Source organism: Gouania willdenowi, chromosome 7 (genome assembly GCF_900634775.1).
Source record: "Gouania willdenowi chromosome 7, fGouWil2.1, whole genome shotgun sequence".
Taxonomy (NCBI): domain Eukaryota; kingdom Metazoa; phylum Chordata; class Actinopteri; order Blenniiformes; family Gobiesocidae; genus Gouania; species Gouania willdenowi.
In genome coordinates this window covers 26,452,259-26,479,488 of record NC_041050.1, presented here as the reverse complement: position 1 = coordinate 26,479,488, position 27,230 = coordinate 26,452,259, and the positions used below count along the sequence as shown (strand labels likewise).

The window sequence follows — 27,230 nt, the reverse complement described above, 5'->3', positions numbered from 1 at the left end:
TTATTTTGAAACATATGTAAGCGGAAGTAGAACCCTGCCTTCGTTACGTCGCACTTGAGCAGGAGTCACTGTTGATTTACCTTTCACAGAGAAAAGAGCCCACGGCCACAGGGACGGAGAAGTTTGCCCGTAGTTCCGTATTGTCCTGTTCGCCATGGAGGTTCGGGCACATTTCTCCCGTCAGGAAGTCAACAGCACTGTGTGGGAGGTCCCGGAGAAATACACACGACTGAAGCAAATCGGAACCGGGGCGTACGGCTCGGTCTGGTGAGTGAGTTCACCTGGAAACGTGTGTGTGTGTGTGTGTGTGTGTGTGTGTGTGTGTGTGTGTGTGTGTGTGTGTGTGTGTGTGTGTGTGTGTGTGTGTGTGCGTGTGTGCGTGTGTGTGTGTGCGTGCGTGCGTGCGCGTGCGTGTGTTAATAGTGATGTCATTATCAGCCTTCCTTGGAGAGGTGAGCGCCTGATGTTATGTAACAACACCCCCATAAGCAGAGCAGCATCTCACCCCCCTTTACACTTCGCAGTGTTATTACACTGGGCTTTCGTGGGCTGTAACTGTGGCAGCACTGGAGATGATAAAAACACATATACTTATATGAATAAGTTAATATGGGTTGAGTGGTGATAAACCCTTTCATGTTCAGTATTTTAATAATTAACTTAATAAAATAATGCTTTATTGAATTTTTACAAAATCCAAACTCAAACATGACTAGGGATGGGAATCGAAAATCGGTTCTCAGAAAGAACCGGTTCCCAGTAATCCGTATTACGTAACAATAAACTCCTCTAGATCCTGTATATTATGCTAGCACAAAGTGAAGCTCCATATAGTTGTTTGCTGTCCACCGTGGAGAATCCACCTCCTCCACCCGCAGCTGTATTGTCCTTTGTAGTGTCTCTGTTGCTATGCTACTCACTTCCGGGTTCTGTACACTTGCGCTAAAGTTGCTTCTTGCACGGACTTTTCTTCCGAAAACAACAAACTTCCGCAAGAACACAAACCTCGTCACCATTTTATGTCCTCATAACAAGTAATGAAACACGGAAGACGTACTGGTACTGATCGTTGTCTTTAGTTTGCTCTTTCACACACAACTGATGATGTCATGTGTAACAACAGGGACGGCGTCTCTGAAGGTCCATTTATAGCAATGTAAACTAAAGCTTTACCGTTTAAATACATAACAATAAGAGCATTTTTTGTCTGAATTGGTTTTGGATGAAGTTGTTCAAGTTCAAAAGGAGCCCTGTATTCTCAAATGTTTGTTGCCAAAATGTATCATATGTTGTAATAATAATCATAATAATAATTCATCAATTTTGTATAGCGCTTTTGTAAATATTTTTATCCAGTGAAAACAATCTACCTGGTGGATTAAAAGAGAGCTGATTTCCCTGCAGGGAATTAAATTGACAAAGATAAGATAATAAAGATTTAAAGCAAACAAACCCATTTGTATTATGTCATTCCCTCACCCAATGAGAATCAATAAGAGAATCGGTAAGGAATCGAATCGATAAGCAGTACCGATAATGGAATCGGAATCGCTAAATTCTTATCAATTCCCATCACATGGAAAATAAATGGCAAGAACGCACACAAAAACTAACCAAACCACGTTAAAACACTACAAAAATCATTATTGCATATTGAAATTGTAAAAATGCCAGTTCATCAGCTTAAATGGGATGATTCTTTATTTCCTTATAGGCCTTTTTCAGCTATTCCTGGTGTTTATGAAGCCATGCTGTCAAGCATCTCTCCACTTCCTTGTTCTATAGAAATTAGACTAAACTATCCTTGACTGTGCATGTGATTAACCCCATGAAGTGGAGAACATATCAAACAAGCAGACACGTTTCCACACTGCTCCATTGACCTCTCAGGCTGACTGTAATGGATGTTAGCGGCTGAACGGGTCATTACCTTGTTATGACATCACTGTATAGGACAGCCCTCCTCTAATGTTTCAGAATGGAGACGTAGCTGTCCAAACAGGACTTATTAGGGTTTATCCATGTCTTATTTTTCCACACGCAATGATGTCAAATGAAGATCAGTCGCCTTATTCTATTTTTACTTAGTGGTGCATGGTTTGCCTTTTAAATAAGGTTGTCGGATTATATCAGCCTGCATCTAAAATCTCTGTTATTGTTTTTAATGCATTTATTCAGGTTAATTTTCAGGTTTTTGTAATTTGTTTTTTATTTTTCAATAGCAGAATATTCTTCTGTTTAAAGATCCCATGTCATGCTATTTTTCACCCATTTCCATTTGTTCTAAGAACCCCAAAAACATAGTATTTCAGGTTTATTTTCCCAAACTCGCCTGTTTTCCAGAGTTTTAGCCTCTGAAGAGTCACTTTCTGAGCAACTCTACACAAACAGGCTGATTTGCGGCCTACTTCTGCATATTCATGAGTGGGCGTCTCTATAGATGAGACACAGACTTCGTAGCCAAGCTCATGCTGCTTTATAAACACGAAACAGAGCGTGAGGGCGGGGTGTTCGCCGGTACATACATAGATTTTAGAAAATACATACATAGCACTGCGCGAAGGACGCTGGCATGCTCACCTTTGTAGGCGTGTCTGTTTACATGTCAATCACGGCAGAGAGCTTCCTGGAGGCGCGGCTTCTCCAGCTCAGTGCCGCTAACCCAAGCATCCAATAACGGTATTGTATCAGAAGTGAAAAATTTGTATTGGGACACCACTAGTAATAAACTTTAAGAATTTATTATTATCATTTCCATAAAATTGCATTACATTTCTTGAATTTTCTCCACTTCCGCTTTGAAGGTGGATTTTTTTTTCACTTTCTCCTTGTTAACCAGAATTAAAAAATCTCTGCAGGTGAAGGTGAAGTCCAATTTATTACAAGTGATGAATAAACCGGGCCACACAAGGAATCAATGTTAAAATTGGTTGTACTTCCAACGGCAGGAAGTAATGCTTCCTTGTTTAACGTGGTGTTCTGCCTATTGAGCAGCACAATGATTCCTTTTAATTAACTGTTTAAGTTTCAGTTAACCAATGATTCTAGTTCTTTGTTTTAGTAATGTGCACTCGGATGTTTTTGAACACATTGATGGTAAAACTGGGAATCCCCTTAGAGCGAGATAACAGAGGAACAGTCTAGCTGGGATGAAAGAAGAAGAGAAGACAGTCTAAATACACAGTCTAGGCCTCATAGATCAATAAATCGAAGGTTTTTTTTTTCCAGAAAAACAGTAGAATTTACTCATAAAGTTAGAAATTACCGCTCAAGAGATTGTTTTTGACTCCATCATAAACAATTGGTTTGTTGGCGAATGGTCATGTGACTTGATGTTGGGAAAAATTTTGCACATTGCATTGTGGGATTTGGAGTCCCATAACAGAATGTGAATACAGTGCCTAAGAAGAAACGTTTATTTAGGGAGTGTTTTTATTGAATTCACTTGACGACATTTTTTGTTTTGCTTTGTTTACGGTGTCCCCATGATATGATGTCACTCTTATTTTTGTCTGTATTCATGTTTTTCTGTGGAAAGCAAAAATAGCAACATCCGCCATTGTTTTGTCAACCACCTTCAATTTGTGAAAACAGCAGAAATGTCAGTATTTTGGAGGTCACACTCTCATCAGTTGTGCATAAGAATGTTACATAACATGAGTCATATGCTTTAACCTACTTTATTATAAATATATATAATTTGTTTTGTTTATCATCAACTCCGTTGTTCAGGGGGGTATTTTATCAAATTTAGCTCAGGGTTATTTCCAGGTTTAACCTGATGGTCTGGTTTAGTTAAACCGGGATCTAACTGGAACAGCTGTTTCATCAAAGAGAAAACACCTCGGTGGAAACACAGTCTGTGGTCAAATCTGCTTCTGACCAGGGGAGTATTTCATCAAAGTGTTCTTAAGAAAACCAGGTATACGGTTTAAACCTGGTTCACCCAAGCATCCGCGACAACGCTGGCTTTACCCATTTCATCAAACTCTTCTCACCTCGGAGCTCCCCAGCTGAGCCAAGCCAGCTGACAGTGTTTAGCTTAAGTGCTCGTCTTCATAAGGTCCACGAGATCGATCACCGATTTAATGATTAGAGACATGAGTGTGCATGCGCTTCAGCTTTTACAGTGTACAGTTTACAGTATTCACAGCTTTCTCATTATTAATTTCTGATCAATGAATGGACATTTATATCTTGCAGTAAACGGAGGCGATGGATACGCACGTATCCTTATATAGACATAATATGGAGACTGTGATCATCTCATTAAAAAGTACGGGACACATTAAACATGGTTAAAAAATGTGTTAATATGTATTATATACAGTATGTATTGCTTTGAATTTTCTTTTAATTGTGATTCATTTTGTTTGTTTATGTGGTATATCCTTATTTTTATGTGTTTTTGTTGTTATTTTGTGTGTTTTTGGAGTCATTTTTTGTGTATTTGGTATTTCCTTATTTTCCATGTGTTTTTGGAGTAATTTTCTGTATTTTTGTTGTTTATTTTGTGAATTTCTTTGAGTCAAGTTGTCTGTCTATTTAAGGGAGCTTAATAATTGATGTCATCATTTAGAGTGTTCCATATTCTGACACCCTGAACTAAAATGCACCTTTCTTTTGTAACTGTTCTGAATTTTGTGTTTTTTTAAAATCTGTATTCCTCACTATAGAAGCTAGCTTATCTGCTTTTTTGACATAGTTAAGGCCAAGATTAATTTGGTTAAAAAATGTGTTTATATGTATTGTATACAGTATGTATTGATTTGAACTTTCTTTAAAAAATGGGTCATTAAAAAACACCACACTTTAATGGGTTTATATACGCTGATAATAATAATAACCAATATGATTATTTGAATATCTTCAAAAGTGCATCACAAACTCTCTCATTTGCTGTAGCTTCAATGCGCTACAATGGTAAACTGCTCACTTCCGGGACAAAATGTGAGGCTCCATGAGCCGCCATTGCTGTAAAAAAACAAACCATTGGAGTAAACTGAGTTGTGACAACTCTCTCTCTATACGGCCCTGGGTTGAACCCTGGCTATTACAATTTAATTTTCCTATTGGCTGAGACAGATTATTTGGATTAACTGGATCATTATTTTGGATCACAAACTTTCACAGTAGGCCCCGCCCCTCCTATAAAAGCTGAGAGGAGTGCCCTCAATGAGCATTGATTGACACCCTCAATGAGGAAGTAATGCTCTATGTGAAGCAGCCCGCTGCAGCGGTGATGTTTTTGACTCTGTGCTTCTATAAAGAGTAGATTCTGGTCTAATCAGAAAGTCCATCAAGCTGTGTGTGTATGTACAGACTAGGGCTGGGCGATTTTGCCTTAAAAAAAAAAAATCTTCGCTTTTTTTTTTTTTTTTTAAAAGAAAAATTTGAGTTTCGATTCGATTCTCTACTTTATTTTTTAATGCACACAAAAATGACTGCAGACATCAGATATATTGTCAAAAGTGAAACTTTATTGCTGTGATTGTCCTCAAGAGTTAAAATACGTAGAACAATCCCAAAAAACAAGTAAATGAGGCTCTGTCATTCAACAATTTTAAGCTTTAACCCAGGTTTAGGGAAAAGTGCAACAGCAACTTCACAGAAGCTTACATTTTCTGATTAAGAAAAATCAGAAAAAATTCTGATTTCTTAATTTACAACCTAAATTTCTTAATTTTTCTGATTAGGAAATCAAAAAAATTGTATCCACGTCTGTCTCTGCGTGTGAGTGAACGTGCATTTACTTCTCGCTGCTGTGTGTGTCTTTATTTGTGTGTGTGTGTATGTGAGGCTGTGGTGTTCTGAGGCTAATGGTGGGAGTAAAGCAGGGACTGTTTGTGAGTAATATTGCGCCTTTGGGGCTGTGTGTGCTGTGTTTATGCTTGTGGGTTGTGTGTAGTAGTTAAGCTGGCAGCGGCCTATCACTGCCAGCACTGACCAGCTGCCTGAGTGGGCATGTCTTACTGCTCCAGAAGTAACGGCCATAATCAAGGCAACTTTTTAATTTCCCCCCAAGTGGCAGATCAGCAAAAAGCAGGGATTTAGTTACTCTTTAAGTTGTATCCGTCCTTTATTCTCTTTTCTTTTCTCACTGCTCAGTAACAGATGATGTCACGTCCTGTTGGTCTCAGCATTGGTTTCTATTGACTGTTTATTCAGATTGAAAGCTGCAGCACATGCACCCTCACGTCTTTGATTATTAAATCTGTGATCGATCTCATAGGTCTTACACTTAAGCTGTCACTGTCAGCTGGATTGGCTCAGCTGCTCCTCTTCAAGCTGAGAAGAGTTTGATGAAAGCAGAAAAGCCAGCGTGGTCACGGACGGCTTGGCTAAACCCGGTTTAAACCATAGGCCTGGCTCTATTAAGAACACTTTGATGAAAAACTCCCCAGTTCTGCCTCAGCATAGAGGAACATGAGCATGGATGAAAACAATCTATCACGTACATTGGTAAACCTGTTTTGATAGCTCACGAGGATGTGGCATTGGTAAACCAGTACTTATGTTTAGACTGTTTGATGAGCGGCTGACTTAGGAAATCATGTGCATTCAGTTTCCTCATGGGCTCATCAGTATTACCTTAAAAGGGTTATAATATGGCCTCGACCATTTTCAGTATTCTTGTTTTATAAAGTCTCTATATTATTACCTTAGAGCAGAGATGTCAGCTTTTATCACAGCGGGGGCCACAAAAATGTGAATGTCTGATCTGGGGGCCACATTTTTAACATTCAGGTCAGCATTTAGAACAATCACCAATCTGAGCATTAACACAGGAGAGAACATATAGGGTTTGTGTGTTTTTGTTTATTTCTGTTGACATGTTTTACACTTTTCTCTCATTTCGTGTATTTTTGTTCTTGTTTTTGTATATTTCAGCTATTCTGTGAATATTTGTAGTCATTTTGTGTGTTTTTCTTACCCTTTTTGTGTATTTTTCTTTAATTTTAGGTGTTTTTAAGGTCATTTTGTTCATTTACTTTGGAGGCTACTCAAAATTAGACTGAGGCCTTCGGGCCACCAGTTGTCCATGTTTGCCTTTTAGCTTCATCTGAAGCAAAAAGTGTCATTGTAAACAAGAAAAAACAGACAAAATAAACTTTTCTTACTGAACGCGTATCCCAAGTGTATAATGCCACAGAGCAATGTGACTTTCAGGGTGAACTAAGATAGACTTTTGTTTTTTAAACAAAGTGAAGTCAGACAGAGGAACATTCTAGCTCTTACATAGACACAACAATTTTTGTTATCCTGTTGTGTATTCGATTGTAATTTTTTATGGTTTTTGAAGTATTTTTGTGTATTCTTGCTGTTGTTTTGTGTATTTTTCTGTCATTTTATACGTTTACTTTTTTGGGGGGGTGGATTTGCATAAAATTAGACCAAGAAGGACCACATGTGGCCCCCGGGCTGCCAGTTGCTCATGACTTTGATGACACAGACATGTGTGTTCAAACATTATGTATGTTGTGTGACAATTAGTATGTCTTCTATAAAATTGGATGTGGCTCTTAAACAGGTTTTTCTGCCGCAGTCCACCTCCTCCTACTGTATGTGATACCACTACTCGGAAAGGTGTTTTCTTTTTGTCTGAGTGAAAGTGAAACCTGAGGCTTGTGCTGGTGGAGAGTGGAATCAGAGTGGATGATGAAGGCTCACCCAGCTAATGACTTGTTTCCCCATTACTCTCCTCAGCTCTGCTATAAATGAGAGGACGAATGAGAAAGTGGCCATCAAGAAGCTCCACAGGCCTTTCCAGTCAGAAATCTTTGCCAAGAGAGCCTATAGGGAGCTCCGACTCCTCAAACATATGAAGCATGAAAATGTAAGTGCACTGAACTCCTTCTTACTTCCTGTCACTTATAGTAGAAGGAGGGCAGTCTTTGTGTGCATAGATCAGGGTTCTCGCCAGTTGAACATCGGGGCCCCCGACGCTGTGATTTTGATCCCCTATCCTGTGATATTGGCAACGTAGGACGGATTTTTTGTTGTTTTTTTTAATCGGTTCCGTCATAATAATTGTTGCACACTTGGACACAAAAGGGACTTAGCATACATAAAACTGCTTGTCATGTTTATAATTCAATTGATCATTTTACATATGCACGCACGGATGTGAATAGTGTCAGTTGAAACTGGTTCGGGCCGTGTTCTGTCGGTTCAGGTTGGTTCAGGTCTTTTTTTATGGCCTGGCTAAAGCTCTACTGTGTGCATCCTCCACTTTGTAACCCATAATCACTGTCCAATATAAATGGTGTGCTTCATAATCTAAACAGAAACAATCAAGTAAATAAAACAACAGAAAAATATAAAATTAATGCGATGGGGGGCCCCGTGTCCATAACAGTCCCAATATTACCGTGGGTCCCACATAATAACTAATTTATTATGTCTTAGAGCATGGAGAGCAGAACAATGTAATTAACACCCATTTGTGCATCTGTTTATACCAAGACGCCCACCCAGGCAATGTGTCAAGAGGGTACTGTGTAATTGTCACCTGTTTATACGTGACTCGCATTACGCTCATTGGCCGACAACTAGGCGGGCCGAGCAATGGAGTTATGAAGCCAAAGTGCATCTTCGAATCAGTCTTTGGAAGAAAAAAAAAATATTTTCTACCTATACCAAGCATGAGTAACTCTCTAACTCCATTCATCATGACCCTTCACTAATTCTAAAATAACGTTTGGCTTTAAATGGCAGTATTATGAAAAAATCACTTTCTAGTGATATCTAGTATATCACTGTGTTGCTACAGTGATGTTCATCCCTTTAGCCTCATTCAGAGGGTCAAAGTTAAAAAAAGTTCTGTTTCGTCCCTCCCTGGTTATTCCACATTTTGTAAAAAGTTAGCTCCAAATGGGCGAGTTGGATTTTTCTTTCTACTTGACGTCACCTAGCGGAAACTCCTCCTCCTGACAATCCTGGCTCCTCCCACCCTATATAAGAACGTGAGCTCCTCCCTCTCAAACTGCCTAACTGCTAAAACAAACACTGCGGTTTAATATAGAAGATATATTATACTTTATTACTTTATTGTCATATGTGTAAAGCTACTTACACAAAATGTGTTTTCTGCATTTAACCCCTCCCAGAGAGCAGTTACAATCATTCAATTTTTAGTATCCGTTATACTGCCTTGTTTTGCCTTTGAGATGATCTGACGTGTTTCTGAACCAATGCGACGCAGCAGTTGGACAAAACAGTAGACTATCACCTTAAATGGACTATTCCTGTAATAAGCAGTGGAGAGGATGACAGGAAAGTGTCGTGGCAGCTCCGGTGAGTGTTTGAAATGGCTGACTCAGCTGATTGACTCCGCCGCTCTGCTGCTGCCGCGCACACACCCTGAAACAGTGTTTGTCGGACTTAGAATCACAATAAATAGCCATTGTGTTTTACTGTAATGTGCAGTTTTTTTGGCTGAAAACAATAACAAGAGTGTAGGGATAGCGAAAGAAAATCGCTAGTGATCAGCTGTTGTGTGGAGTCAGCGTCTACAGACATGCCTACTCATGAATATGCTTAAGTAGGCCCAAAATAGCCTGTTTTTAGAACTGCTCAGAAAGTCACTTTTCAGAGGCTAAAACTCTGGAAAACAGGCGAGTTTGGGAAAATAAACCTCAAATACTATGTTTTTGGGGTTCTTAGAACAAATGGAGATGGTGAAAAATATTATGTCCCCTTTAAAGTAATAATACTAATAATGGCTTGGATTTATATAGGGCTATTGTCGAAGAGACTCAAAGCGCGTACAGAAACCATTATTCATTCACACCAGTCTTTCACATGAGTCATACCGGTAGTGGTAAGCTACAATGTAGCCACAGCTGCCCTGGGGCATACTGACAGAAGAATGGCTGCCATTTCGCGCCTAGGCCCCTCTGACAATCACCAACATTCATGCACAATTCATCCCCATTCATACGGGGCAATGTGGGTAAAGTGCTTTTCCCAAGGACACAACAGCAATGACTTGGATAAAGTGGGATTCAAACCCCCAACCCTTCGGTTACTGGACGACCCACCTTACCACTGAGCCACGATCGTCCACAAATAAGGCTTTAACAAAGGAATAAAAAAATTAAAAAAAACTTTTATTTTACAAAATGTGGCCCTCAAAATGCAGGAAATAGGGTTTCCGAGTTATACATTTCAGAGTTTTTTGGGGGGCATGCTTAAGATCCCCCTACAACACTGGCGCTGGCACCATTCGCTCGTGCGCCACGGGATCCAACTACGCTGTAAAAAGTTCCTGGTGAGAACCCTGTAAACTTAAAAAAGTGCGTTATAGTAATACACTTACAGGATGTCTTATTGTTCTCTTCCAACTAGGTGATAGGACTTCTGAATGTGTTTACACCAGCCTGTAGCCTGGATGACTTCCAGGACTTGTGAGTATTTTTTTGACACATCATCAAACACCAGCGCAGGTTCAGTACACACCTGCAGCAACTTCTTAAAAACTGACGAGAAGAAGAAAAACCTTTCGGACATGCATCTTCCTCTCACCTTTCTGATAGAATCATGAGGGAATGCTGTGACATGAAGCTGTTGAATTTTACGAGTCTGGAAAAGCATGAAAAATTTAAATCAATGGTATAGCACTTTTCATGCATGTCATACAAGTTAAAGTAAGAAAAAAAATCCTAATCCTAAAATTGTGTGATGGGTATTTAATATTACACAAGTTAATACAAATATTTAAAAAACACAGAGATACAAAAATTAAGTGCCGAGGTTGGTCTTGGAAAGACCAGTGATGATGGAAGGCACTGGAATTAAAAACAGTAAGAGAGTAAAAATTAATACATGTTAGTACTAATAATGAGAATCAAAAATATGATAAGATGAACACTAAAATAAGCTAAATAAATTACAGTAAAAACAAAAACTGTAAAAGAAAGCATTTCGATTAAAGGCCAGGGTAAAAAAAAAAAGAAAAGTACTGTAGGTCTTCAGTTTAGATTTAGAAGTCTCAATATTTCCTATGTCCTTGAGGCTTTCTGCAGGCTTTTCCATAGGCGATATAGGGCTGAAAATCTGCTTTACCCGAGTCCCCTTTTCCCCTTTGCTGGAGGATCTCAGGGTTCGTGAGGATTAATGTGATAAAAGAGGTTCAGAGTGGAAGGAAGGAGCGCAACTATTGAGACATTTAAAGATCAGAAAAAAGGCACAGCAGAGGATGTACTTCCTGCATCAGGAGCTGCTGATCATGTTCTACACCTCCATCATTCAGTCTGTTCTGTGCTCCTCCATCACTGTCTGGTTTGGATCTGCACCCAAACTAGATAGACGCAGACTACAATGGATAATCAGATCTGCAGAAAAGATCATCGGTGTCGAACTGCTCCCCATCCAGGACTTATATCTATCTCGGGTCAGGAAATGGGCAGGTACCATCACTGTAGACCCCTCACACCCTGGACACAAATTGTTCAAACTCCTCCCCTCCAGCAGATGTTACAGATCACTGTACGCCAAAACAACCCACCATAGGAACAGTTTCTTCCCCCAGGCTGTCACTCTGATCAACACTAAACAGTCAAAGAGTGTCAGACTTGCTGTGTAATAACTCTGGAATACACTGTCACTCTGAATGTGCATGAACATATATACTATTTAATTTAAATGTTCACCTTCACCCTTCATTGTAAATACTGAAATAGAATTAACTCATGTTTAATTCATGATCCCTTTTGCACTACTCATCACTGTACTACTGCACTATTATTATTATTATTATTATTATTATTATTATTATTATCATCGTATTATCTTGTTATATTATTATCCTATTTAGTTTTGCACAGTCTTTAACTACTGTTTATATATTTTCTAGTTTTTATTTAATGTTTACATTGTTAGAGAGAGCACAGTTCACCAAGTCAAATTCCTTGTGTGTATAACATACATGATCATTACAGTTGATTCTGATTGACTCTGAAACTGAAAAAGTTTATCTATCATAATGTCATAGTGACTGTAGTGTTTTCCCACCAACTAGCTAGAGCGTAGCAGCAGCAGTCACATGGCATGTACTGTGAACTTACGTATAGCATTTAGCATAGCGCGGTCCAAAGGCAGCGTAGAGAGCTGCCTTTGGACGTAAATGGTTGTCATCTTGGGGACCTGACTGCGCATGCGCAAACACGTAAAAACACGCAATGGGAACGGAGGCAGAGGAGCAATGTACCTTTGGGAGGGGGCGTGGCCTCCCTCTGCCTTACAGCTGAGTGAAAAAAAAAAAAAAAGACTGCAGCTGTTCCAGGAAATAGTGCTGTTTAGTAATTTGGACTATGAAACGCACAAAATGCGGACACTGTCAAACTTATAAGCACTGTAGGCTATTGGAAATGGAAAAATAAATAATTTATAATTATATTATAATTAAAACAAATAATCAAAATATCAATTCACCTTTGGGTAGGCACTGCCTACCTTGCCTACCCTGACAGCACATCACTGAAAACTTTGATCTGTGAGATAGGAGGCAAACCAGTAAAACAGTACCAATAATGATAACTGTGTTTAAGGCGATGCAGTAGAACTGAGTGGTTTAGAATAACAAAAGCAGTGTAAAAACAAATGGAAATTGTATTTTGTTTTTAAGGCATAGAAAGTATTCTGGTTCAAATGGATCTTTAAACTGGAAGCATTCGAGTTACTCTCTCTATTTTTAAGGTATTATGTCATTCTTCATCCTAAGGTAACAGCCCATAAATCATTCACTTGATTACATAATCATAACTATCATACATTATTCAACAAGGATTGTTGTACAGTGTTATTTTTGACAGCAACTTTTGATTTTTGTTTCAGTCATAGTCTTTTGACTAAAATGGAACTTAGTTTTTGTAATCAAACTATAGTTATCAGGACAATTTTAGTTATAGTCTAGTTTTAGTCAACTAAATGACATTAAGATTTTAGTCGACTAAATATGTAAGTCTATGTCGCCTTACGGCTTGTCTCACCTACGACAAGAGCAGTTTTGATTGGATTCCTCCAAAAAACAAACTTGGTTCTGATTGGTTTGTTGACTAAAAATGATCGTCATACTTTTCATTAACTATGACTAATTTAAAAAAATACATGTGAGTGACAACGATTTGGCGATATATTGCGTCACGTGATTCTTGGATCGATTCTAAATGCATCCATATCGATTTTTTTTAATAAAAAAAAAATATATATATATATATATATTATTCATTCATTTATTTATTTATTTTTTACTTTTTTTTTACCTTTATTTAATCAGAAAAGTATTTTCCACTTCAGGACATTGTAACTGCACAAAGAAGTGCCCTGAAACCTGGGCATGTTGACCAGCTTGTGTTTTTTCAATAAAATCTAAAAAGAATGTTAAGTTGCACTAAAGTCAAAGTTGGTTTAAAAACCACAGGCAGATTGTATGCTATTTTATTTTAAGTTGATTGGCACATGGCATGTTAAAGCCTATGTTTCGAGTGTAAAATATGCTAATCAAAGATATTTCATACATAATGTTCTCATGCAGGTGTACACATTTACAGATTAGGTGTTTCTTAAGTCATATATAAATTTCTTTTTTTTTAAAATCACAATAATTGCCTTATACTTTAATATCGGGATATATCGTATCGTATCGTGACCTGTATGTATTGAGATACGAATCTTATCGCCAGATGCCAGGAAATACACACCTCTACTGACAACTACATGAAAATATATTGATATGTTTGTCATCTAATAAAAACTAAAATATAATGTCCACGTGGAACGAATGTACACTTGTTGTGAAATCTGCCTTTACACACATGGACTCATTAATGTGCTTCACTTTTGTACTGAGGCTTTAACCTTTTGTTACAAAGGAGTCTATAGTGTTGAGTTCTGTAGAGTTGAGAGGATTAAATGTGTACATCCATGTCTTTGTGCTCCTTTAATGAAACTCCACAGTATTTGTGGGGACTTTACTCATTATTTTCCCGTACCGTAATCACAAGACTGCCCTCATTCTTAATCACAATCTAATCACGTTTGTCAATAGAATGTTCCAGTCTTCTATAATCCTGCAACTTCTTACAGCAATCCCACAAAATTTCCCAACACCACACAAAAATTGCTCAAAGAATTATAGAATTTGGAATAGAAGATCCAACACTCATATCTGTCATTCATTTTGCTTTGATATTGTCAGTGCGTTATATATCAGCTAGACATAGAATTGCTAACTTGGACATAGAAATGTTGAACTTGCTCTTTTTCCTCCTAAAATCTGGGGCCAACTTGAGATCAAACTACTCTATTTGGCCCCCGGGTGGAAATGAGTTTGACAGCTCTTAGAGTGTAGAAATCAGGTTTGCTCTCACGCTCTCTTGTTCCTTAGAATGTTTACCAGAGATGAACTTGATTTTGTCTTTTCTTGTCTGTTATTCTCAGCTACCTGGTGATGCCTTACATGTTTACTGACCTTTCCAAGGTACGAGGTCACCTCTCAGAGGATAAGGTGCAGTTTCTCGTCTACCAGATGCTCTGTGGACTCAGGGTGAGGAATTTGTAGAGGAAACCATTGAGCATTCTGTTCAAAGGCCATCAGTGCTGATTTTTATTGCACTTATTACAATGGGGATTATTTCAACTGACCTGACAGCTGACAATTTGATACTTCTAAGGTCGATAACCAACAACAAAAAAACAATAGAGCATACTAATAATTGCTTAAGTATTTAAGCCAACTGCCACCCTTGTGTGCGTGCCAATGTTTTGACTAAAAGTACAAACTAGAATCCAATAATCCTTGCCATGCAGCAGTTAAACTGTAAGGATGGAAACAACAACACAGGAGGATTCAGGAAGTTAAAAATGTCTCCTTCACATCCACAAACCTAGTAATATAAACTAAATGTGCTGTTTCCAACCAATCATACATATTTTAGTTAGCTCAGCATGTAGCTGCGCTGGCCGAACAGGGTAAAAAAATGAAAGGGGCGGGGTAATATTACTTGTTCACTTATCTGGTCAAATTGTCTTATCAAGACATTAAAAAAATTAAGAAAGATGTTAATATTTGCCAATAAGTTATTGGACCATTAAACTCTCATGCTTTATTAACGAGTATAGATAGATAGATAGATAGATAGATAGATGCCCCCGCCCAGCGCCCTATGAGAGCCGGAGATTGGCACCGGCAGACCCCCGCGACCCTGATAAAACGGGAATAAGCGGGTATGAAGATGGATGGATGGATGGATGGATAGATAGATAGATAGAAGTTTCATTGTCATTGTACAACATATACAGCGAAATTAAGGTGCACTCCAGGAATGAGGAATGTCATATCACACGCACTTAAATACAATTTTGGAAAAAATTTAAAATATTTAATACTATAAATATGTAAAAAGCATAAAGTATATTCTGTACCTGAGCATTATAGAATAAAAACATACAGTGATGAATTCTATGTATCCATCCATCCATAGCGTAATTTAGTATTGCACAACTTTTTTAATCTATTATAAATACTCTCACACAGCCAGTGTCATCACAATAACTGGTAGATAAAATAGTTATTATAGTATAGTTGATAGATAGGCGACAGGCTCCTTGAATAATCATTTTATTTCAAAACATGGACACATTTCCTGATTTATAGATATACTGGTCATCTTATTTTTACCACTGCCTGTAATTCTGCTATACTAAGTGAAAGTAAAGTGTTAATGGTTTTTTTTGTTTATAAAACAAAATTAATTTGACACTAAGTCTTCCCTATTCAATTACAAGTAATAGTTGATCCCTCCATTTAGTATTAACCAGGTGTAATCCTGGCCTGTTGCATACTTGAGTGATGTCATTTCGTGTCATCATGCCTTCAGGTGTTTGTTATGCAGCGTCTTTTCATTCAAACTAGTCCCATTCATTTATGATGAATTCAAAAGTAAGTGAATACCGTCTCCATTTGTAAAATATGTATAAGTAAATAAGTGTGATTAAATGGCATCTACAGCATGAATAATCCTGTTTGAGTAAATTACAAGTAAAGACTGTATTTTATTCAGCAATAGTGTTGTTAGTTAGTGGTACATTTGTCCAAACAAACAGCCTCAAAATATCATTTTAAAATGATTGGTAAGTGTTTCTGAGTACCCTCTTCAATGTGCTCCTGTACCACTGGTCAGGAATCACTGGTTTATTGTATAACCATCAATAAGACAGGAACTGTAATCCATAATTTAATTATATCAGTATATGAGGATGAGGTCAAAGTGAGCCAAGTTTTCCTCTTCATTCACAGCACTTTCTGAAGTCCATAATTATGAAAGGCAACCTGGTATGTGGTGTTGAACAAAAAAATCCATTTCAATAGTGAAATATACTGTCGAGTACAGATTATCTATATGCTCTTTTTTAGTCCCTGTTCTGGGTGTACTGGAGCCGGTTGCCTACAAAGGAAATAGGATGGCACAATAAAAAATATTATGATAAAATATGGAAATGTTGGATTTTTTTTTTTTATTTTATTTTGTAATGCTACTTCATGCAAACTTGCCAATCCAACCATCAGTGTAGCATGTTTACTAAACTCTGTCTCTCGTTACAGTACATTCACAAGGCTGGAATCATCCACAGGGTGAGTGCAGTGTTTTATATTGGCATTGAAACAAGAAACTCAAACTGTGTTTGATATTTGACAAACAAGTATGTGCAGCGTATCATAAAGCTAAAGCTATTATAGCTGCTGAAGACGTTTTTTTTTTTATTTCACATAAAAACATTGATAAATTTAAGATCATTTGCTTGGAAAAAAACTTAAAACATTGAAATTGCCGCTCAAAAGTAAACAGTGTTAACAAACACTCTTTTATTAACATTATCAGAAAAGTTTTGCACATTGCATTGTGGGATGTAGAGACCCGTAAACGAAGTGTTTTTACTTAATTCTTGCCATGATTTCTTGTGTTTGCCGACAAAAACTGCCAAAATGACTTCCCAACACATTTCCAAAACAATGGATGGGAGTTTATTTTGAAGTTTTCACAGAATGATCTGAATCCGGCCGAAGTTGAATGTCTCGCGGAGTGATGTGATATCACAGGGAATACTGGGAACAAACTAGCAACAATTGTGTGAAGTGGATCACTGTCCTCCTTGTCTCGTGAAGAAACCTTCAACCGTTTCCATCTTTTTTTGAGCAAATGATCTTTAATTTATTGACGTATGAGGCATACAGTACGTCTGTATCTGATTTAAAAATATCATTGTTTCCAGCAGCTTTAATTAAACAATCAATCAAGCAAACTTTATTTATAAAAAGCACTTTTCATACAACCTAAAATAGAAGACACATGGCTGGGGGGCGAGGGTGTAATGTATGTAACGCATGCAGCCTTAAATCTTACATTGTGTACTCTGGGAATATTCAATTCATTAAACATTGGTAACCAGTCAAATCAAACCTGCCCCAACTGGTAGGATGAGTTAACTCTGATGTGTAACTGCATGTCCTGAGCTTGTGAGCCACACCCATTAGCACCAGTGCAAACACCTGAGGAATGGGGAAAGTGGTGTCAGACAAGGACATAAGGGGCAATTCCAGGTCTGTTAATAATTAGTAGTTACTACCTTTTTTTTTTTTTTTTGCTTGATGAACTACACTTAATTATTCCTTTAACTGATTTTTGATTTCTTGATTGCACTCTTATAATTGCTGGGTATACATAAGTGAGAGCACTTACGTGTAAACCATTATAAAGGTCTCATGTGGCGTGTTACTTCAGGAACAGCTTTACTGAATTACTGAAAACAATCTTTTATTGTTTTCAAAATGTCGTTTTCTTTATTGTTGTTCTCCCATGTTATTTATCCGCCATTATCTGAACAGGAAGAGGAAGAATCTTTATCAGCAGTGTTGTTGTTGTTTACAGAGCAAACATTTCAGATAAATTTGAACGATGCGCTTGGCTGAAAGGAAAAATGTACATAAATAAGCAGATATACATATGACAGAGATGGAAAAAATTTCAACTCTACATTTAGAGGAAAATACAGAGATTGGCGAGCAAACAGGAGAATGACATTTTAATTCAATGTTAGTTCAACTGTTATTAAATCTTTAGGACACTAGAAACTCAAGGGACTTGTGGTTTTTACATACTAAATAACAGCTGTGCTATCAGTAGGAGCGTTATTTTGTTTTGTTAGTTTACATTTTCTGTTGTTGGTTTATAACGTTGTGTAAAACTCATATCAGACAAACACAGCAGATGGTAACTTATCCCAGTGTTTTATCACTGACATTGTAGAAAAGACTTCCTCATCACCACTAAACTAAAATGTTTAAATGATCATACATACAAACTCAGTGAATATTTTTTTTGTTTTGTAGAGTACTTTCCAAAATCAGCTTTCAATTCAGTTGAATTACCTAGAATTTAATCAATATTATATTAAAACAGGGGAATCTAAGAATGTTTGCTATAGATTTAAAACCTACAACAGCGATGGGAAGCTTTCATCATAGGGCCACTTTATGAAAATTCACATCAGCGTTTAGAATCTAATCAATCTGAACATTATTATTGTCTTTTGTATTTTTTTTGTTGGTTTTTCCACATCTTACATGCTTATGTTGTTGTTTTTTGTTTTTGTTGTGAATTTGTGAGTTTTTACAGTAATTCTGTGTGTTTTTACTGTAATTCTGTTTTTTTTTTTTCAATTTTCTGTGCTTTTGTGTGTTTTTAAATGTCATTTTGTGTGTTTTTAATGTCATTTTGTGTGTTTTTGAAATAATTTCTCTCATTTTGAGTGCTTCTGTTGTCTTTGTGTGTTTTTTGTTCTTATTATTTCTTTGTTGTCATTGTGTACATTCTTCTGTTCTTTTCATGTATTTTTGTCATCATCTTGTGCATTTTTGTGTCATTTTTGAGTGTTTGGTATCATATTGTGCATTTACTTTTGAGGGCTTCACTAAATTACCTGCAAGGCCACCAGTTGCCCTTGTCCGACCTACAGTTTACCAGTATTTTGTGCCCCAAACACAGAGATAGTTACAGTAATAGTGCAGTTACACATAATTTGATTCATTCTGTGTTAAATAAATGTTTCTATAACTTGACTCAGCTGGTTTAGTTTAGTCCAGGGGTTCTCGACTGGTCTCACCTTGGGACCCACATTTTGTCATGGTCATTAAATCGCGACCCACCTTTTTTTAGAATTCAGTCAACCAAACCAAGTTTTTCAAAAACAGCTGTTGAAAACACACATATACAATCTTTTTTAAACATAAATCTGTACTATTTCCTGTGCAACATGCATTTCACAGCATGCCTGTCAAAACAAAAGTTTCTTTCAAAATAAGACAAGTCCAACTTGAGAGACATTAAGTGTTTATTTATTTTTGACTAGCTGTCCGCGACTCATCCAGTACAGGTCCGCGACCCACCTTTGGGTCCCGACCCACCAGTTGAGGATCGCTGGTTTAGTCTACATTTACTGAGACCCTTCGACAACACAGTTATTTAAGGGTTGTTTGTTGTACAGCAACACAAACTAGCCTTTGCTCCCTATAAACATCAATGAGCCTTGGTGTGGTCCTAATGTTATGGTTGATTGCTTTGTAATGAAGCAATATGATATAAAAGTGGGCCATGTGTTTGTGTGTAGAGCTTAAAACAAAGTGTTAATCTGTTAGTGTCCGTGTTTTTCTTAAATCAACAGAAGTGTTACCAACGTTGTCATTCTCTGCAGCACACTTATCACACATTATGTTACGGTGCTGACTCAGCAAAAACCTCTAAAACAGCCACAGCGTTCGGCCCCGAGACAAACAGCAGGATTTATTCGCTCCTGCACTGAGCGAGAGCGTGCAGCATAATCACTGGAATGTTCTGCTAATTACTCTATTTATTCTCCTCACCAGGATCTTAAACCTGGAAACTTGGCTGTTAATGAAGACTGCGAACTAAAGGTATTATACTATGACATTAGAACCATGTTGAGGGTAAAATGATTTGGTGAATGTGAAAAAATATCATAAGTGTTGTGAATTTCACAATAAAACATGAAATAGATACACAAAGGTTTGAGTTATTACATCCCCTGTTTAGACAGAAGACCATATTTAATTCACAAAGGATTTTGCAGGATTAGAATTGACTTAGACAATGTATCTGAAACAGTAATGATGCGTACATTATCATAAACATTACTTTAAAAACATTTTGACAGTGCCTCAGTGTAGGTCACGTGTCCAACTTAAGGCCCGGGGGCCAAATGAGCATCTAATTTGTCCCGCAGGAGAAACTAAAAATGACAATGAAAACATGAATTGTGTGAATTACCTACAAAATCAGTTGTAGATAACTCAGTACCTCCAAATGTACAAATTCATTAATACTCCACAATATTTTTAAGGCTCACAGATTCATTTACCATGACGGCAGTCATTTTTAATCTGAAATTGTCGGAAGAGCTCTGTTTTTTTTTTTTTTTTTTTTTTTTTTTACAAAATCCTGCAATTTTCCTCAAAGTATTCCATAAAATGTCCCCAAATTTATTTATTTACAATTTATAACTAATTTTTATTGGTCAAAAAATGAAGAAAATTTTAATTGAAAATCTTGCAGGGACTTATATCTGTCCCTTATTGCTTGGATATTGTTGGTTCCTCACATACTGTACATATCATTACATATAGTGCATAGAGCACAATAATATTGAAAATTACTTGTTTTGTTATCCACCCATAATTGGCAGCCGACTTGAGATCAAACTGGTCTGTATTTGGCCCCTGAACTAAAATGTGTGGGACACCCCTGGTTTAGGTCCAAATAACAATATTACAAAAAAATGCAAATAAAATGAATTGGAGTTCAAAGGATTATACATGTCCAGTATCATTAGATTATTAATTCTATGGTTAAAGCAGTGATAATCAAACCATGTAGGTGCATGTGTGTACATGAGGTGCTTTTGTATCAGACACAGTCGTTCTGTCATCGTCGTTCTTTTAGATCCTGGACTTCGGGCTGGCTCGCAGCACTGATGCTGAAATGACGGGCTACGTGGTGACCCGTTGGTACCGGGCACCTGAGGTCATTCTGAACTGGATGCACTACACGCAGACTGGCAAGACAATTGTAGCTGTTACATGTCCTTACAATGATGTCCTCAGTACTGTGTGGGATTGACGATGCTCTATCCGTTGTTTGACATGTGAAAGAAACTAGTGTGGTACTTTATGACTCAGCAAGCTTTATAAATCCTGTCTTTCATAAGCAAGGATGTATCTCTGATTTTTCAGCACAAAACAAGTGAGTGTTCCAATTTATCTCACTCTCAGTGAAAAGTGACAGTGTACGAGTAAGATGATAAATTGTGTGACAAGACATATTGATTTTAAAACATCACAAGATTTATCATTGATGGTCCAAGTGGTATCGTGGTATTGCGATGACCATCACTGCTACATCTGTCCGAAGCGAGTATGTATTTTTTCTAGGTTTAAGGTCTCATGTACTGCCAGAAAAAGAAGACATGCTAGTAATGTTGAAAAAGAACATTGTCCTTATCTTATCTGAGCTGTGTAGGCTGTTCTTGTTTAAAAGAAAAAAAAACTTGTAATGCAAAGTTCATGCACAGATGATGATTTGGTTGTATTTTTATACTGGGAATAATTGTCAGTTCCTGTTTTTGCAATTTATTTGCAGTGGCACTTCTTGCACTTCAGTTTGCAAGAATTGTTCTTATTTATGTTAGGGTTTATTTACAATTTTATATTCTCTTGAGTTGAAAAGGTTATACCCAGAGTAAGTATGTAAGTATGCCCAGAGCTACCATTACCACCGTAGTGGGTGTTTTGGCACATCCTGTGACCCAACACAACGGTGGTTCCGGTCATTCTAATGGCTAAAGTCTGCATTTACTTGTAAACCTCGGCCAGCTTTCGCAGCTGATGCTGGCTCCAGGGAAGCGACCAGAATCACAATCCTAAGTATCAGACATGCAACATGTATAACAGGTTTTATTAACTACTGGCTGCATTAAAATGACTTTTTAAGAAAATAACCCAACAAAACTCTATTATTATATATGATCTTTCTTCCCTAAACAGAACAGTATCCTTCAGGCTCACGCTCTGAACTCCCCAAATGTAATCTCCCTGTTGTAAATAGGAACCATGATGTGTCAAGTTATACCACTTTCCTCATTTGTGAAAGTCCATGTGATGGATGATTAGTTGAGGTTCTTACTCGTGTTTTTCCCTTCTCACTGTTTTTAGTGGACATCTGGTCCGTGGGCTGCATCATGGCTGAAATGATCAATGGAAAAACACTTTTCAAAGGGAAAGACTGTATCCTTTCATCTAATTCATCTATTCATTCAACCTCTGATGCCTGAATCACAGAGATGGAATCACACTGTGCATTTCTTAAAGGACCCTCTCAAGATCGACTGAAATCTACACCAAGTGTAAAGTTCAATTATGAAGTAGTGACGAAAAGAAAATTGTATAATGACGAGCTCCATAAATCAGGCACAAAGACAGTATTTACCATGTAATATTGAATAGAATAAAAATTATGAATCTTTGCAGGATGTTAGTGTTATAGATCTGTCTATATATTGAGAGTCGCAGTTTACCCGAACCTATTTTAATTTCCTTTATCGTTCCATGTTACACAATCACTCTGAGATGGTGTTTGTTGGGGCCGGCTCATTGGTCCTTAATTGTTACTCCACTGATATCAGACATGGACCAGCTGACCCAGATTATGAAAGTGACTGGAGTGCCTGGACCAGAATTCATACAGAAACTGGACAGTCCTGAGGTAGGTGAGAGGAGTTGGATTGATAATAACAGACAGAGGGGGGAGAAAAAATCTTATCTGATTTACAAATACACTAAGGCTGGAACGCTTCCTCCAGGTTCTCAAATAACTCGATTACACAGATGATTGATTGATTTTCTAATTCTCAAAGCATAATTTCTTTTGAAATTAAAAATATATATATATATACTGTATATTATTATTATTTTTTTGTATGTGTATGTATATATATATGTTACCATGTTTGCATTTGTCTTCTTAGGTTTTTTTTTTGTAATACACGTAGGGCTCAAACCTTTGCGAAGCACCGAATCTCTTCTCTTCCATGATCAGTGATCCTGATCATGGAACCATGATCATTCACACTTTAAAGACATTTCTATCCCATTCATAACCATACTGTAGGTCACAATGTATGGACACCCTATTTATTAATTTTTTAAAGTTATGAAAAGCTCAATCAGAATCCGATCAGGATGAAACTCAGTAAAGTAATTAAGGAACCAACCTGACATACTGTAACTAGTAAAATTTCATAAAGATCTTTCAATTATGAACTCAGATATTAATTTTTTAAATTTAGATTTTTAGATTTTTAAAAGTGATCCGAAATCAGTTTGACACAGATCCCCTCCAAAATTTCATGGAATATTCCATGGCCTAAGGTTATTCTTTAGGTACCATTTTGCCAAAATCTGTTAAGTACTTTTGATGTAATCCTGCTAAACATAAAAACAAATAAATAAATAGACGCATGTGAAAATTTACATTTTTCATAAAAATGAAACAAATTGGTTGGTTAATATTAGGCGATCTGTCCTTTTTTCTGTTGTATGTTTAGAATTCAATTTGAATTAAGCAAAATTACACTTTCTCCCATTACTTGATTACCAAAAATATTTGATAGTTAACTTGCTGCCCTGAAATACACACGCGCTATGTGAAATCTAAGCCGGTTGAGAAAAGTTGGGAACACACTGGTAAAGTTGTCGCTACATTCACGCTAACATAGAGCCAGACAATGTCAAGACTCCCACAACAATCACTCCTGTTAGTTCAGAGACTCCTGTGAAAAGAAAATACATGATTTAGATTGTGGAAGGTAAGAACAGAACAGAAAGTAACTCACGCAAGCACCGGGAGAACATGCAAACTCCACACAAAAAGGTTCAAGAAGTATTCCCTCCCTGGGAATTCTTGCTGTGATGCAGAAAAGATCTGAAATATTTCGTTTTTTAAGAGGTTTTTTTTTTTCCTACCTCTTTTTTCTTTTGTAAATGCTTGTAGCCCATATATTTTTCTTCCTAGCACAAAAAACATGTTTTTCTTTCTTTTTTTTTTTAAATTAAAAGTTCAGTTTTAAGTGATATGGATGAGTTTGTTTTAAAATGACTACTACCGATACGTTTCCCACCACCCTTTTTCCTTTAAACTGGAACCTTTGATGCCAGTTTGTGTTAAAGTTTTTTGTTGAAGTATTCTCTGTTTTTATCTCTGAAACAGGCTCGAACGTATATCAAGAAGCTTCCTCGCTATCCCAGAAAAGACTTCTCAACATTGTTTCCCAGAGCCAGCGAAAAAGGTAAGTTTAACGCTTACTAAGTTTTTCCAGTTCCAGAGTAATGCTATGGGAACACCGTTAAAAGAATGCAGTTCTCAATAGAATATATTGTAATACTTGCATTTAAAAAAAAAAAAAAACGTTCCTTATATTTTCTGACAAAGGCTTGATATGGGCTGAGATTTGTGCAACTAGAAACTGAATTTGAATAGTTGGTATTTAATTTGAAAGGAACAACTTGAAATTGAATTTACTGCTTTGAAACTGAATTACTTTAGTAACTTGAAATTGTATTTTTTCTGTTGAAAATAATTCTTCTTGGTACATTACAAAAATTCGATATATTTCTGCTTCTAAAATTCAGATTCACTGCACCCAATTCAATTTCACTACGTGGAGACACACGTCATGTCTGCGAGGTTGAGCAATCAATCACTGATTCATGGAACTCCTGTTCACGTCTACAAGAACTCCTTTACAGCCTGTTGAAGGTGTGACCATATATAATATATATATATATAATTTGTATGCCCAACTCATATGGGAGCCCTGATGCACCTCATTTGTTGATTTGCAATGTTTTGTTTTTATTTTCCTTTAATGTACCCCTTTTGTTTTGTTTTTTGTTCTTTGCTTTTGAAGAAGCTAGAAGTTGTAAGTAACCAAGAAAAGTTGGAACACCTGTAGAAATGTGTAGCACCAGCTTTCAAGGCTGATTCAACCTTCATTGCTGTGGAACAGTTTTAGATTGTTTAGATCAACTTGCACGACTTGAATTTCAATAAATATTTGGAAAAATGAGGGTGTTCTAAAGGTTTTGACTGGTAGTGTATGTGTATATATGTATATGGTCACACCCTCAATGGGCCGTAAAGGAGTTTTTGCAGATGTAAACAGGAGTTCCATGAATCAGTGATTGATTGCTCAACCTCGCGGACATGACGTGTCTCCACGTAATGAAATTTAATTGCTGCAGTGAATCTGAATTTGAGAAGCAGAAATATATAGAATTTGTGGAATGTACTAAGATGATTTTTTTATCAACAGGAAAAAAAACAATTTCAAGTTACTAATTCAGTTTCAAAACAGTAAATTCAATTTCAAGTTGTTACTTTCAAATTCAATACCAACTATTCAAATTCAGTTTCTAGTTGCACAAATCTGAGCCCATACATTGATTGGCACCACATTTCCCTGTAGGTATTGATCTGCTGGAGAAGATGCTGGTTCTCGATGGAGACGAGAGGCCGACGGCTGAACTTGCTTTGGAGCACTCTTACTTTGACAGCTTAAGAGACCCTGAAGATTTCCCCGAGCCGACGCCATACGATGACAGCCGTGACAACGCCACATTGGCCCTGGAGGAGTGGAGGCGTAAGTTAAAAATAAAGCAAAGAAAGCTGTGAAATCTGCTCATTTAATCAGAGAATAGACTTGTGCAATCCAAAATGTATCACAGTATGAGGCCTTTCACTGTGAATAGACAGATTTAATTAAAAAAAACAAAAAAAAAAACCAAACACAGGGCTTACAGCAGACAAGGTTAACAGTGGGATGTTGATTAACAGCTGCACAAACACACTGTTACAGGGCCTGTTAATGTGATGCTAAATAATTCATATCAAAATGACATAAATGCTTCCAGTGATGACAGGGATTGTAGCTATGGACACAGAGCTTTCTTTTTTTTTTGTTCACAGGGTTGTGTTATAAGGAGGTGGACAGCTTTGTGCCATTCCCACGACGGGATTCCAAGAGGAAAAACACTCTGACTATGTCTCCATGATCTGTTGAATGTACACACTCAAACCTCTGGTCCTCCAAGAGACCTTTTCCCTTTTACTGCTGATACTTTTATATTTCAAATAACTCTTTAGAAGAGAGTGATTGCATTCTCTTAAAACAGTGTCATCACTTTTTTTGGCGTGTGCAACTGCATCCTAAATGTAAATGTCTATGTGTCACATATTCTCTATCACTAATATGTGCTGCCTATAATTTGTGAGTAAATAAATGTGCAAAAATGTACTGTATTATTGTTTTGCAAATAAAAAAGGATGAGACAACATTTTTTTTTCATTTGTGTGTGTTGCAAGTTTCTAAAAAAAGAAAATTCAAATATTGAGTCCTGTTGATGTTTAGCGGCGGAAGGTTTGTTTATATATTGTAAAAATTATATTTATTATTTTTTTATTTATTATTTATTTATTCAGTTTATTTCCGACATGGTTACATTCACTTTTTTTTTTTTTCATTTTTTTCTTTTTTGTACATGCCGAAAAAGGAGACGAGAGAAGCAGTTTGCTTATCCGGGTCCCGTCCCCTGTTTTACCATCGCAAATTTACATGGGTTTACATATTATGTTATTTATATATATATACTTTAATATAATGTTTGTTCTATATTTATATATTTAATTTTATTTATATATAGGTAAATGTTAAATAACTCATATATTGGAGTAAATACCTTCTATAGTGAGTTTTTCTGCAATACCACATTGAACAATGACCTAAATTAAAGAACATTTTAAAATTAAAATATTGAGCAGTTTTTACACAAGATAACAGAATATCACAGCAGTGTAACAGAAAATAAGGTATCATTTTCCTCAATTTATGACAAAGAATAACTCCTGTAAACAAAAGAAAAAAGGCAGTTTTTAGCTCCAAATTCCAGATACACTAAACAAAACTTCAATTTAAAAAGGAGCAGCAAAATAAGAAGTGTATAAAATAAATATTTCTTGTTATTACCAGTTACAATATTAAAACACACAAAAAACCTGTTACAATATTAAAACACACAAAAAGCACGTGTTCAAAAGGCTACG

The 27,230-nt window shown here is 36.8% G+C and overlaps 1 protein-coding gene across 1 annotated transcript; it reads left to right on the top strand.

The window, feature by feature from the left end:
- On the top strand, positions 1-26,464 carry mapk13 (mitogen-activated protein kinase 13). The gene is made up of 12 exons (XM_028452733.1): positions 1-267; positions 7,708-7,837; positions 10,351-10,409; positions 14,443-14,548; positions 16,607-16,636; positions 19,925-19,972; positions 21,018-21,132; positions 22,286-22,357; positions 22,756-22,835; positions 24,339-24,417; positions 25,597-25,770; positions 26,097-26,464. Exons 1-12 carry the CDS (start codon positions 155-157, stop codon positions 26,180-26,182), a joined length of 1,092 nt encoding a protein of 363 aa, XP_028308534.1. The 5' UTR covers positions 1-154; the 3' UTR covers positions 26,183-26,464.
- Positions 26,465-27,230: the final 766 nt, after the last annotated feature.

What these genes read in the sequence shown, in the direction of transcription:
- mapk13 (XM_028452733.1), top strand. Translation starts at nt 155, where the DNA reads ATGGAGGTTCGGGCACATTTCTCCCGTCAGGAAGTCAACAGCACTGTG. An exon ending in AACATATGAAGCATGAAAAT is followed by an intron (nt 7,838 to 10,350) that starts GTAAGTGCACTG and finishes TCTTCCAACTAG; the next exon opens with GTGATAGGACTTCTGAATGT. An exon ending in AGAAACTGGACAGTCCTGAG is followed by an intron (nt 22,836 to 24,338) that starts GTAGGTGAGAGG and finishes TCTCTGAAACAG; the next exon opens with GCTCGAACGTATATCAAGAA.